Source organism: Aegilops tauschii, chromosome 4 (genome assembly GCF_002575655.3).
Source record: "Aegilops tauschii subsp. strangulata cultivar AL8/78 chromosome 4, Aet v6.0, whole genome shotgun sequence".
In the NCBI taxonomy this organism is placed as follows: domain Eukaryota; kingdom Viridiplantae; phylum Streptophyta; class Magnoliopsida; order Poales; family Poaceae; genus Aegilops; species Aegilops tauschii.
In genome coordinates this window covers 399,144,996-399,158,109 of record NC_053038.3, presented here as the reverse complement: position 1 = coordinate 399,158,109, position 13,114 = coordinate 399,144,996, and the positions used below count along the sequence as shown (strand labels likewise).

Here is a 13,114-nt window from a genome sequence, read left to right as displayed (position 1 = left end):
AATAGTAGTAGTAGTAGTATATGGCCGTAAGGCTGGTCATAGTGAGGAGTAACTTATATTAGTGTCATGCATATAAAACTAGTCTAAGTTACTACCTTCATAGTGCAAAGCAAAGTACTATCATAGATGGCTTCATTTATTAGCTTGTAGACTCATCATTTTTCGAAAAGTGCTATGTTACACTAACATATTATGTTACTCTAAACACCTCTCTCTCCTCATTAACTACATCTCACATAAGCAAAAATTTCTTGAAAAGTGCTATGTTACTATCCTAACGAGATTTGATAATGCGGTCAGGCCAAAAAGGTGCTAAAGAGACTTGCACCAGACTCCTCCCACCCGGGGGATCGACCGACGCGTCGACCAAATGTGGGTTCGCTAGCTGACCAATGCACACAAAGGCGAACCGATCGAGTAGTACATCGCCACCTTCCGCCACCACCCAACCCAACCCAACCCAACCATCACGAGCGAGGAGGGGAGAAAAAAAAGAACGCCATCCGAGCCAACCCCGCCCCCCCGGCCAGAGCCAGATCTCCATCCTTCCTTCCTCCTCCGACTCCCTCTTCTATTTCTATTAAGAAGGAAGCAAGCAGGGACAGGGCGCCACTCAGATCTCTCCGCCCCTTCCTCTCCTCGTGCCCCCAACCCGCCTCTCGTCAACGTCGCCCCGCCCGAGGAGAGGACGAGCGATGGCATCGCCGGCCGCGCGCGCGGCCTCGGCGCTCCTCCTCCTGCTCGCCCTCGCCGTCGCCGGCGTCCTCTCCGACGGCTCCGACCACCGCTACAAGCTCGGCGACCCCGTCCCGCTCTACGCCAACAAGGTCGGCCCCTTCCACAACCCCAGGTCAGCCAGATCTCCATCCCATCCCTCCCCTCCCTCCTCCAGATCCCTTTCGGTTCATTCCCTGTCCGCGCGTGGGGGGTCGTCGGATCCATCGGGTTCCGCGGGAGAGTGGCCGTGCCGTGTATTGCTCCGGTCTGATGCCGGGGCGGAATGGTCTGGGTGCGAGGGTTTACGCCGCGTCACGATGGTTAGCACCGCCTAGTTTCGGAGGAGATCTGGCGGAGAGCTCCCGGAGTGGTGGATTGGGCAGCGTCGCAACTGATTCAGTGCACTCCGGATCTCCTTCACGTAGGCTTCTATTTATGTCTGTCTTCAGTAAAGTGTCGGTTCTTATTGGTTTGGGCGCCAATTTTGGATGTATCGAACGAGCTTTTGTCTGCAGCGTTAGGAACCGGATCTGTATGCTAAAGCAGATTTGTGCCCCTCTATAAACGCAAAATTCTCACGCCTTACTTCCTTTCCTTGCAGCGAGACGTACCGCTACTTCGACCTCCCTTTCTGCTCCCCGGGTTAGTTGGCCACTACTCATTCCATTACTTGCTTGGTTTAGTAAGTTCTCTCTCAAACTATCTCATGCTTATTATGTGTGGCTTTAATTTCAGAGAAAGTGAAGGAGAAGAGCGAGGCCCTCGGCGAGGTCCTCAATGGGGATCGGTTGGTTGATGCGCCCTACAAGCTTGATTTCCGCACCGATCACGATTCCAAGGCCGTTTGCCCCAAGAAGCTTACCAAGGAGGACGTGGCCAAGTTCCGGAACGCGGTAGCCAAGGACTACTACTTCCAGATGTACTACGATGATCTCCCGCTGTGGGGTTTCATCGGTAAGGTCGAGAAGGGAGGCAAGCCTGACCCGAGCGAGTGGAAGTACTACCTCTACAGGCACATTATCTTTGACATCCTCTACAACAACGACCGTGTCATTGAGATCAATGTGCATACCGACCAGAGTGCACTGGTTGACCTGACGGAGGACAAGGAGGTTAATGTGGATTTCCTTTACACTGTCAAGTGGAAGGAGACACCTACACCATTCGAGAAGAGGATGGAGAAGTATTCCAGCTCCTCCAACATGCCGCATCACTTGGAGGTTCATTGGTTCTCCATTATAAATTCTTGTGTTACGGTCCTTCTCCTCACAGGGTTCTTGGCAACAATCCTCATGCGAGTTCTGAAGAATGATTTTGTTAAGTAAGTTTCCACCAAACTTCATTTATGTGAATAACTGATTCACTATTGCTTATACAATGTTCAGTTTTGGTATACCCCTACTGCATTGCCATACATTACAGAGACACACAAACTCACCTCATAGGCTTTGTTCCTCAGTTCTTACTGCAAAACACTCGTGATACATTTCCATGAAACATATCTGAAAGATTGTTTAGGGTCTGTTTGAATAGTATTATTCTGATAACACAGTTTTTTTTTGCGATCGCAATGTCATGCCCACTTGAATCCTACGTGATTAAGTTTGTACCAAAGGGTGCTTGGTTGCACCATAGGAAAAACAAAGGAATCTTTCCAATAGGTTTCAAGTCAATGGATCAAATCCTACAAATCAAACAAAAGGAAAATTCCTAAGAATCTTTTGAATTAAAGAGTCCCTCTGTCTTTTGGTAATCTGTCATGGATATATTTAATCTCTTGTCGTGAATGGATATATTCTCTTACATCCATTATTCCATTCATCGATCCAGCCTAATTGCTTCCAGCCAGCTTCACCATTGATTCTTCCAGACCTTATTTCAGCCAGATGTTATAGAGCTAGCAAAAGTTACTGTCCCTAGATCCTAATTAGGACAAAGATCTTAGACCTCCTCCAATGCACTAGTGCTAAGATGAGGTGCTAAGCACATTAAAGAGCTAAGCAACTAAAATCCCCAATGCAAAGGTGCTTAATTTGTTGTTGCTAAGCATTCTTCATTTAATGGTTTAGCAACTAAAGTTATCCATGCATTGGTGGGCTTCTTTCATTTAAGTGTTTTCCCTAGGTTCCCGTGCTTGTCATTGTTTCTTCCTGGGGTCACCACACCCATCTCTCTCCTCTTAATTACCTTGCCACATCATCTTTTTTGCCTACATGGCAGCCTTAGCACCTGTACAAGGTGGAGCATTGGGAGGGGCCTTATAGTCCCCTTCTAAGTTTTCTCTGGTTGATATTTAGCTCAATTTGGTATGGCTGGATTGTTTTGCATGTCAGCCGGGCAAGCTTCACGAATGATGTGCAAATCTAGTATCTTTATAGCATTCACATACAAATGTTTGGTCAGCATGCAAGCAGGCAACCTATTGACTGGTTAATTAGTTTTTACCTTTAGGCCTATGCTTTATCCCTTATATTGGATGATGTTCTGTAGTTGAGGATGTAGCCCGCTGCATGATTTAGAATAAGTTTATGAAACAGATTACTTCATGGGCATATTCGTATTTTGCCCATTCTATGATGTAATCTAGCAATGATTTGACTGTGATTTCCTCAGTTTTGGTCTTCCCTATTGATATATTAAGAGCATCGACTGCATTTCTTTTCTATGTTTCTGAACATCATATATATTATTTGAAGGTATGCCCATGATGAGGAAGCAGCTGATGACCAAGAAGAGTCTGGATGGAAGTATATTCACGGTGATGTCTTTCGGTTCCCCAAGAACAAGTCATTGTTTTCGGCTGCTCTTGGCACTGGAACTCAACTGTTTGCTCTGTAAGTGCTGATGCATTCTTTTTTTTTGCCTTTTATACTATTACCATACCGTGTGTAAATAAAAATCATTTAGTTATTCCTTGGATTGCGCATATCTAACGATATTATTTGGACATGGCAGAACAACCTTTATATTCCTGCTTGCACTCGTTGGAGTATTCTACCCTTACAATCGTGGTGCCCTTTTCACCGCATTGGTCGTCATCTATGCACTCACCTCAGGAATTGCTGGTTACATTGCAACCTCTTTCTATTGCCAGCTAGAGGGAACGAACTGGGTATGTGTTGATATCCCTAGATTATTCTGTCAAGTTGATATTTTTGAAAGCATGCATTATATTTGTTCTATAGTTCTAACACTATGATTTTATGCTTGTATTCTCAGGTGAGGAACTTGCTACTGACAGGATGCCTGTTTTGTGGACCTCTCTTCCTGACATTCTGTTTCTTGAACACTGTTGCCATTGCTTATAGTGCAACAGCAGCATTGCCGTTCGGCACCATCTGTGTCATTGTGCTGATCTGGACCTTAGTCACATTCCCTCTACTAGTTTTGGGAGGCATTGCTGGTAAAAACAGCAAGAGTGAATTCCAGGCTCCTTGCCGTACCACCAAATACCCTAGGGAGATTCCTCCACTTCCCTGGTACCGGACAACAGTTCCGCAGATGGCTATGGCTGGATTTTTGCCTTTCAGCGCTATATATATCGAGCTCTACTACATCTTTGCTAGTGTTTGGGGCCACCGAATTTACACGATCTACAGCATTCTCTTCATAGTCTTCATCATCCTGCTTATTGTCACTGCCTTCATCACTGTTGCGCTGACATACTTCCAGCTTGCTGCTGAAGACCATGAGTGGTGGTGGAGGTACAGCCATTTTTCTTATCACCATAATTTTGGTGCTGGAATTGCAGCTTATTAGCAATATTATGGCATTAGTAAAGTTTGTTACAACTCATGAGTTCCTGAAATCTGTTACAATTCCTGATCTGGAGTCATGCTTTTTCAACCACAAGTCATGTTCTTCTTACATGTAAACGTCATGAATACATTGTCATGGATACTGCATATGTTGATATGCTACAAACTTGGCATATACCATACCAGCATAATTTTTTTTGTCGATACAGATACATATTAAATGTTTGAGAGATGATTGTCCAGATAAAGTACTTACAATAATTGTACCCTATTAAATTTGGATTTGTATTGTATCCGTTTTCCATGCTAGGTTATTTGTTATTTGTTATTTGGCTCTGCTCTGGTTATTTGTTAAATGACCGATCAGACAAAGTATCAACACTTCTTAATGACGCCCATCTAACCAGTAGCCATTTTTGCTTTTGCCTTTTCTGTTGGAAAATCTTGTCATTGTTGTGCTGAACATTTTTTTGTAAAATTTTCTGAACAGGTCATTCCTATGCGGAGGATCAACTGGATTTTTCGTCTATGGCTACTGTCTGTACTACTACTATGCCCGATCGGATATGTCTGGGTTCATGCAGACCTCTTTCTTCTTTGGGTACATGGCGTGCATCTGCTATGCATTCTTCCTGATGCTGGGTATGGTGGGCTTCCGTGCCGCCCTGTTCTTTGTTCGGCACATATACAAGTCGATCAAGTGTGAGTAAAGTGTGGTTGGAGGAAGAAGAGCAGCAAGCAGAGTTGTACTCCTTTTTGGTGCCGCTAAGAAGTCCCAGTATAGAAAAGGTTAGCTCTCGCGTGCAACAGGAAGCAACTAGAGATTGGCATGTTTGAGATTAGGCCATTATTCGTAGGAAGAGGTAATGAACCTATAAAATTTCTTGTCATTGTGCGACCGGTATGATGAACCGTCTTTCCTTTGATCCCCCCCATGTATTATGTGACGTCCAGACAGTATTACTTTGTTGAACCATAACAGCCCATATAAATTTCTGTGCAAGTTCCTATGGCAGAAAGAAAGGGCATGCCCAGTTGATCTGTACCTTTGTCCTTGTATCCTATGCGTTCTGGTTATATATTGTCAGATTTTGAAATATTTTCTTTACAAATCTGGCAAAGTTTCTTCTGTAATTTACCAGTGAGCTAATTGCCAAGCACCTCTGAAGGTCCTCTTATTTATTTGTTCATAACCATTTTTTCACAACATCGGTACAGATTACAGAAGCACAGTTTATTAAAGAGAAAAAGGAAAGCATAAAGGAGAAATCAATAACTCCGTGTTACACTGGCGATATCTTTAGAAAAATGCCATGGAATTAGTAGAGTAGTGTGACATTTCAACTGCTGCTTTGCTTATTTTTGGCTAAAGCATGGTGATGCAGGCATGGACTTGGCTGTGGCCTCGTGCCGGTTCTAGCAGGTTGGCATGATCAGCGCCTTTCTTTTGTAGCTGCATCGTCCAAGGATAGGACACGGCAACGCCCAAATCGTAAAAACGGACGCAGAAAGCACGCTGCGTCTAGACTAACACCAAGAATTTCCGCATCTTTAATCGGCCAAAAGCTTGCACCGACCCGAGGAGCTCAACCACTCCTACCACTACCAGTGACCCGAGGCACGTCTCATGCCGTCACATGCCGTCAACGCCTCGGAAGAGCGCATATATGCGGCGTATCCCGCAGATTGTATTAACCCCAGGCACGCCTCCCGCTGCAACTAACCCGAGTCCTTTCACCCTGCACAGAATCTCAGCACCCACAGGTCTCGACTCAAGCCATGGGCGCCGGCGAGAAGACGGCCGCGGGCATGCCGCGCATCGGCATGGGCACGGCGGTGCAGGGGCCCAAGCCGGACCCCATCCGCCGCGCCGTCCTCCGCGCCATCGAGATAGGGTACCGCCACTTCGACACGGCGGCGCACTACGAGACCGAGGCCCCCATCGGCGAGGCCGCCGCCGAGGCCGTGCGCTCCGGCGCCGTCGCCTCCCGGGACGAGCTCTTCATCACCTCCAAGCTCTGGTGCAGCGACGCCCACCGCGACAGGGTCGTCCCCGCCCTCAGGCAGTCGCTCCGGTACGGCGCCCATCTCCTCCTCTTGCTCAGATTTCGATTTCGCTTGGATCTCATGATAATCATGACAAGCCTGTGCTCTAGGGTCGGTCGTGTAGCACTGAGGTAGGAGTATTACAGCTATCCTGTCTGTGATTAAGGCCTGAAAAGCATGGAACCAATTGCCAATTTGCCGCTGAAGCAAAACCTAGAAAATACTGAAGAGAGACATACATAATACTAGTAGATGATAATACTACATGGGACCAATTGCATACTACTCCAACTGACCGCTTGAAAACCACTGCTAGGAAGGAGTGAAATGGGTTTGACAGGCATGCCGGGTTTGTCACTTTGATGTGCACCTATCTTTCAGGCATATCAGTTGAGCCCACACATCAACGGTGTCGGCCCAAGTTCCAACAAACGTGGATCTTTCTCACACACCACACTGATCTGATCTGACAACCTGAACAAGAAACCCAGTAGAAATTCACTGTCGCGTAAAGCCAACATTGCAATTCCCAGAAGACACTAGCTGGAGCAAGCTAGCTTAGCTAGCTCCAAATACAGATCAAATCAGTCCTGTCGTGCATCATCGATCGACTCACGGGCACTGAACCCAACATTGCAAGTGCACCGTTGCGCCATCGTGTAACTGATCTAGTACTATTATTGGTTAGAGAATGGCCCCTGACAGGAATTACTTAACCACGGCGCATCCGCGTAATGAATGGCACTGCAGGAATCTCCAGATGGAGTACGTGGACCTGTACCTTGTCCACTGGCCGGTGTCCATGAAGCCCGGGCGGTTCAAGGCCCCCTTCACGGCCGAGGACTTCGTGCCCTTCGACATGCGGGCCGTGTGGGAGGCCATGGAGGAGTGCCACAGGCTGGGCCTCGCCAAGGCCATCGGCGTCGCCAATTTCTCCTGCAAGAAGCTGGAGACCCTCCTCTCCTTCGCCACCATCCCTCCCACCGTCAATCAGGTCACCATACATTCCTACATACAGTACATCTAATTGATTTTGTTCATAAAAAATACAAGTAGATCATACACACGACGAAGTGAGTGACCGATGTGTCCTTTTGCAGGTGGAGGTGAACCCGGTGTGGCAGCAGAGAAAGCTGAGGGAGTTCTGCAGGGGCAAGGGCATCCAGCTGTGCGCCTACTCGCCGCTGGGGGCCAAGGGCACGCACTGGGGCAGCGACGCCGTGATGGACGCCGGCGTCCTGCAGGAGATCGCCGCGTCCAGGGGCAAGAGCGTGGCGCAGGTGTGCCTGAGGTGGGTGTACGAGCAGGGGGACTGCCTCATCGTCAAGAGCTTCGACGAGGCCCGGATGAGGGAGAACCTGGAGGTGGACGGCTGGGAGCTCACGGAGGAGGAGCGCCTCCGGATCGCCGAGATCCCGCAGCGCAAGATCAACCTCGGCAAGCGCTACGTGTCCGAGCACGGGCCCTACAAGTCCCTCGAGGAGCTCTGGGACGGCGAGATATGAGTAGCCAGTGGAGAGGCCGACTGTCCGGCGCTACGTGTGTGCTGGGTGTCATCCTTGGCCATGGGCGGGTGGTTGATCGGGGGACGATTTCCCTTTGAATAAAATCATGTTCTGCATTGTGTTTCAGTGAATAAATGAAGATGTTTACTGCCGCATTTAAGGAGAGTTATTAAGAGATCGGGATCATCTCATCATGTTATTATGCGTACTTTCCTGGCAATGTAAGTTGTTCCAAGGGCAGAACAGAACAAAAAGAAGTGTGTATGTAAATAAAGAGAGGCAGCGGCGTCGAGTTTCATCATGGGCCGTATGCCGCATGCGCTCGACGCAAGCATCTGCTATAATGGGTGGCAGAGCAGCCCACTGACGGCTAGCCGTCGTCGTGCCAACCGGCCGGGCCCGACAATGCCGGCGAAGTGCCGTGCTTGCTTTTAGAAAAATGGTAGCTCTTGCTCGGCGGCCGGGTGACTACCACGACCAGTCAGATGTTGCAGTGCCGGTGCTAAGCTAACGTACGTCAAGTGTGTGAGAAACTGCACATTTGTCATTTTTTCAAATATAACATATAGTACTACTAGTCTGCAAGTACTACCCATTTCGGCCCCTGAAATACTCCGCTGCTGATGTCCATGTTTGTTAGTTCTGAACATTCCGAGAATGTACTCTACTAGGATTTGGGATGCGATCAATGCATGGCTGGGGATGCAATCTCAGGTCAGTTCCTGGTCCGCTCTTCCATCGGTGGCAACGTGGTGGAACGGACATGGTGGGATGGTGGGAGTCAACAGGAATGCCTATAATTCTTTGAGGACGACGATAACTGCCACACGTGTGGGCGTTAAGGGGTCTGCACATATGTTTTGTGTGGTGTCTAAGAGGACCAGTTCACACGTCTATGTATGGGCGAAACAACTAGCGCACACACGCCTCTTTTTTTACTTGCGGTCCCTCTCACACGCCTACGTGTGGGCAAAATGCATAACGCCCACATGACCTCTCTTAGCTACCTATCTCACGGTCCCGCACGCCCCGCGTGACAGTCACCACGCGTCCCCGCAGTTGCCATGGTCCGGACCCTCTTCAATGTCCGTTTAACTGCAGTTGCCATGTCGCTGAACTACAGTTGCCATGTCGGACAACTACAGTTGTCATGGTTGCTCAACTGCAGTTGCCATCTCAGGTCAAGTGCCAGATGCCATTTTGGACAACTGCAGCTGTTGCCATGTATGGTCTGGTTTACTACAGTTGCCATGATTTGAAAACTTTAGAGGTTGCCACCTACTAACACTAAGCAGTTACCATGTATGGTCTGGTTTACTACAGTTGCCATGATTTGAAAACCTTAGGAGTTGCCACCTACTAACACTAGGCAGTTGCCGTGTAGCGTTACAAAGAGACATGGCAAAACAACATGTTCGGGTAAAAGAGAGAGTTGCCATCTGCTTACAAGCACACTAGGGCAGTTGCCGTGTACCCTGCAAAACACATGGCAACTGACATGTTCGGGTAGAAAAAAGAGAGTGTTGCCATCTACTTACAAGCACACTAGGGCAGTTGCCATGTACACTACAAAACGCATGGCAACTGGCAACTTGGGTGTGGGAGAGGAGACAGGCGTGTGGGCGAGATGGCAAATGCCCACACACCAGCCTTTGTGCGTGAGTGAGAACTCGTGTGTGGGCGAACTGCTAAACGCCCACACACCGGCCCCTCCGTGTGATGAAACAGACGTGTGGGCGACCGGGTGAATGCCCGCACACCAGCCCAGTCCTACATGGCACCACAATCATGCCAAGATTCGTGCACCCATAAACGGATGCGGATCCACGCGTGTAGGCGAGATGCAAACGCTCACACGTGTGGGCGTTAGTATTTCCGTTCTTTGAAGATGTTAGTCTGTTGGGCACTTTGGAATGAGAGGATCGCGAGAGTGTTTCGCAACAAGGCCTCATTACCCTTACATGTTATTGCATCGATCGAGTATTTGACAAAAAACTACCACATTAGGGGTATCCGTCCCACAGAACTACCACTTTCAAAAAAGTGACTAATAACTACCGAAAATTTCAAATTTTGTGGCAAAAAACTACCAAGTCGTGTTGATCGTCCATTTAGCCGTTTTAACCGCTTAACTGACAGGGATGGCCCACATGGCAGGCCGACGGCGGCCCTAACGGCTAACGGACGCCCGCTCGCGGCCGTTAGTGGCCCGGCTCGGTCGGAACCAGCCAGGGGCTAGGTCAAAACGACCGACCGGCCGGCCGACCGAGCGAACCATCAGTCACTCACTCCTCTCCCCGAGCTCTCTTCTTCCTCTGTTTCCTCCGGCGACTGCGACGCGGCGGCGCGAGGATGCCTTCCTGGCCCAACAGCAACGAGACATCCGACGCCGACGATGACGAGTACATGGATGAGTACAACAGCATGCAAATGGAGTATTTTGTAAGTGAGCTCACTCTGTTTTCTCCTATGCTAGGGTTAGGGTTAGGGTTTGAGCTCACTCTGCTCTTCCATGTAGTTCTTATGTGTGAGGTGTTGTGGCTGATATATATGGGGTTGGTACTGCAGCAAACTCCTGACACGGTGATAGATCCAAGTTTCAGTGGGCTTGTGGTTGAATCTGACCGTAAGTGCATCCTGCACAGGCAGAGACCAGGCAGGTTTGTGGCATTTGAAGGGACTGACACTGGAAGGAGATTCATTGGATGTGCTACTACGGTAAGAGCAACTATTGTTAGTGGTTTTCATGTGTAGATTAATTTGGTGGTACATAGTGCAAACAACATTGATATTCTTGTTGTTTCAGTATCTGTTTACTGAAAACTGAAGTACAAAGCTGGTGTGGTGTTCATGTGTTAGCTAAATCTATGATAGGAACTGAATCTAGGCAACATCTAAAATTGGTCTAACTGAATTTCTTTGTTACTGCATTCAGACAAACATTGATATGTATGTATGAATTCTGTAACTGAATTTTACTGGATTTAGTTATCATTAATATTTTACTGCATTTTCAGGATGGTGTGAACTGTGGTGTTCTGGAGTGGGTAGATGCCCCTTGGCCAGTAATCCTGCAGAGGTGTTTAACCAAGCTGTGGGATATGTATCATGAGGAGAACCTTGGTAGAGTCCAAGACAAAGAAGCTCATGAGATAGAGGTTGAGAAACTGAAGAAGGAGCTGGATTCTCTTGCCAATCAGTACAGTCAGCTTGTGGATGATGTATCCAAGCTGTTTGATTACCAGGATGGGCAGAAATCCCATGACATGGATTACACAAGCCAGGCAATCAATGAACTTAAGGAGAAGAAGCATCAGCTTGAGGAGCAGGCAAAGATTGAGGTTCAAATGGAGAAGCTTAAGCTGAAGAAAGAACAGAGGTGCATCCTGCAGAGTCAAGCTGATATCATTCAAAACACCAGGAAGGCCATGAAGGAGATACAAGTGGAGAGAGACCTCCTTAAAGAAGAGAAGAAGAAGCTGGAGCATGTCATTTCTGAGCTACTGAAGGTTGGTCATGGGTCCAAGGAAAAGCTGGACAAGATCAAACAAGTTGTCATGGAGGAGTGATTTTTAGGCATGGTTGGTAAGTAAATATGAGGCCTCTATATATAAATGGCCTAACAATGAAGGAGTCTGATGCAAATATGCATCTCATCTGATGCAAATATGCATCTCAGTACTAATATTAGCTAATGAACTGCCTAAGCCTAAGAACTGCCTATGGTTTCAGATCATTTTGGTTGTGGTGTGGGGTGCTGTTATGGCCCTGATCTGTAATGCTCTAAGATGATGTTATCTTTAATGCCCTTATGCTAAGTTAAGAACCTTATTATCTAAGCCTGCTGCAGTTTCTATCTGTCTTTGTATCCTACCTGCAATATGGTCCTGAGAAGTTTGTTGTAACATTTCACAGATTGCACAAACTTGGTAACACTGAACAAAGGTAGGTAGTTCACATAGGAGGCACCATAGGTAGCATTACATAGATAGCACAATACTTGCTAAAACTGAAGATTACTGACACTGACGAAACTGACATAGGTAGTTCAATTGACGAAACTGACATAGGTAGTTCAACTACTGACGAAACTGAATCTGAAACTTATAGTTTCAGATTCACTTAGTTGTCTGTCCTGCTAAGCGTCCGGATCGTCGTACCTCTTGCTTCAGTTGGGTGGGATTTGGCTGCACCTCCACCTCCTCTTCCTCTTCGTCTTCATCGATGATGATGATGGGAGGAGGACGGCGGCGAGCCTGCACAGCTGGCTGTGCGACGATCTGTAGGTCGTCGTCGTCTTCGTGCACCTCTGCTGCGTTTGCATTTGATGTAGCTTGTGCTGGAGCGACATAGCGGTGGTCTGCCCACCGCTGCCTCTGCCCAGCATCGCCGGAGTCGACCTCCTTCATTGCCCATAGGAGAATGTCGATGGGCATGACCACCTTACCTGGGTTTCCATAGCGCTGCTCCATGCGCTGCTTCTCCTCGCTAGTCGCCTTCTTCCTCACTTCCTCTGCTGCATCTACCAGCCCAATAGCGCTGGTGTACCTCATGGCGACCTTCATGTAGTCGAGGAAGAGTTCTTGGTCGCCGCGTGCTGAACCAAGAAGCATGGCAACCCATCCCTTGCCAGTTGGGAATGGGTTTAGCCATGGGTCTGGGGAAGGGGAAGAGGAAGAACCAGCCATGGTTGGAGCTAGGGAGAGGAGGAGTAGTTGTGGGTGCGGCAGAAGTGAGGTGGGGGAGTTAAGTGGGGGGAGGTGTTGTGTGGCAGTGGAGTAGTAATAGTGAGGAGATTTTACTAGTCTTTACAGGTGGTAGATGTGCTGTATTTAATGTTCACAGTTTCAGTGTGTTGAAACTTGTGATAATTTGCTGCCATTTCTCATCGGGAAAATGAAAGTTAGGTTGGAATGTAACCAAATTTAAACCAAATTTAGAAACATTCAGCAGTGCTTAGATAGCATGATCCTTAACCAGATTCAGACATAGACATAGACGAAACATTCAGTACCACGCATGAAAACGCATAAAACATAAATAGTTCGAGCTGATTTAAGCAAATATAGTACTAATACAGACGACGAA

At 47.7% G+C, this 13,114-nt stretch overlaps 3 protein-coding genes across 3 annotated transcripts; all 3 read left to right on the top strand.

Moving 5' to 3' along the window:
• The first annotated feature begins 396 nt into the window (after window positions 1–396).
• LOC109784550 (transmembrane 9 superfamily member 3) lies at window positions 397–5,572 on the top strand. Its single transcript, XM_020343152.4, has 7 exons — window positions 397–850; window positions 1,319–1,359; window positions 1,453–2,038; window positions 3,414–3,551; window positions 3,673–3,829; window positions 3,937–4,421; window positions 4,966–5,572. Exons 1-7 carry the CDS (start codon window positions 696–698, stop codon window positions 5,183–5,185), a joined length of 1,782 nt encoding a protein of 593 aa, XP_020198741.1. The 5' UTR covers window positions 397–695; the 3' UTR covers window positions 5,186–5,572.
• A 162-nt stretch (window positions 5,573–5,734) lies between these two features.
• Window positions 5,735–8,181, top strand: LOC109784549 (deoxymugineic acid synthase 1-D). Its single transcript, XM_020343151.4, has 3 exons — window positions 5,735–6,550; window positions 7,272–7,515; window positions 7,622–8,181. The coding sequence occupies exons 1-3, from the start codon at window positions 6,255–6,257 to the stop codon at window positions 8,024–8,026; spliced, it is 945 nt and encodes a 314-aa protein (XP_020198740.1). The 5' UTR covers window positions 5,735–6,254; the 3' UTR covers window positions 8,027–8,181.
• A 1,800-nt stretch (window positions 8,182–9,981) lies between these two features.
• LOC109784544 (uncharacterized) lies at window positions 9,982–11,595 on the top strand. Its single transcript, XM_073497360.1, has 3 exons — window positions 9,982–10,468; window positions 10,595–10,744; window positions 11,044–11,595. The coding sequence occupies exons 1-3, from the start codon at window positions 10,379–10,381 to the stop codon at window positions 11,593–11,595; spliced, it is 792 nt and encodes a 263-aa protein (XP_073353461.1). The 5' UTR covers window positions 9,982–10,378.
• The last annotated feature ends 1,519 nt before the right edge of the window (window positions 11,596–13,114 follow it).

Excerpts from the sequence above, each read along its gene's own strand:
- LOC109784550 (XM_020343152.4), top strand. The coding sequence starts at position 696 with ATGGCATCGCCGGCCGCGCGCGCGGCCTCGGCGCTCCTCCTCCTGCTC. Across the intron at positions 3,830-3,936 it reads AGCTAGAGGGAACGAACTGG|GTGAGGAACTTGCTACTGAC; the intron begins GTATGTGTTGAT and ends TTGTATTCTCAG. Across the intron at positions 4,422-4,965 it reads GACCATGAGTGGTGGTGGAG|GTCATTCCTATGCGGAGGAT; the intron begins GTACAGCCATTT and ends TTTTCTGAACAG.
- LOC109784549 (XM_020343151.4), top strand. The coding sequence starts at position 6,255 with ATGGGCGCCGGCGAGAAGACGGCCGCGGGCATGCCGCGCATCGGCATG. Across the intron at positions 6,551-7,271 it reads GCCCTCAGGCAGTCGCTCCG|GAATCTCCAGATGGAGTACG; the intron begins GTACGGCGCCCA and ends ATGGCACTGCAG. Across the intron at positions 7,516-7,621 it reads TCCCTCCCACCGTCAATCAG|GTGGAGGTGAACCCGGTGTG; the intron begins GTCACCATACAT and ends GTCCTTTTGCAG.
- LOC109784544 (XM_073497360.1), top strand. The coding sequence starts at position 10,379 with ATGCCTTCCTGGCCCAACAGCAACGAGACATCCGACGCCGACGATGAC. Across the intron at positions 10,469-10,594 it reads GCATGCAAATGGAGTATTTT|CAAACTCCTGACACGGTGAT; the intron begins GTAAGTGAGCTC and ends TTGGTACTGCAG. Across the intron at positions 10,745-11,043 it reads TCATTGGATGTGCTACTACG|GATGGTGTGAACTGTGGTGT; the intron begins GTAAGAGCAACT and ends CTGCATTTTCAG.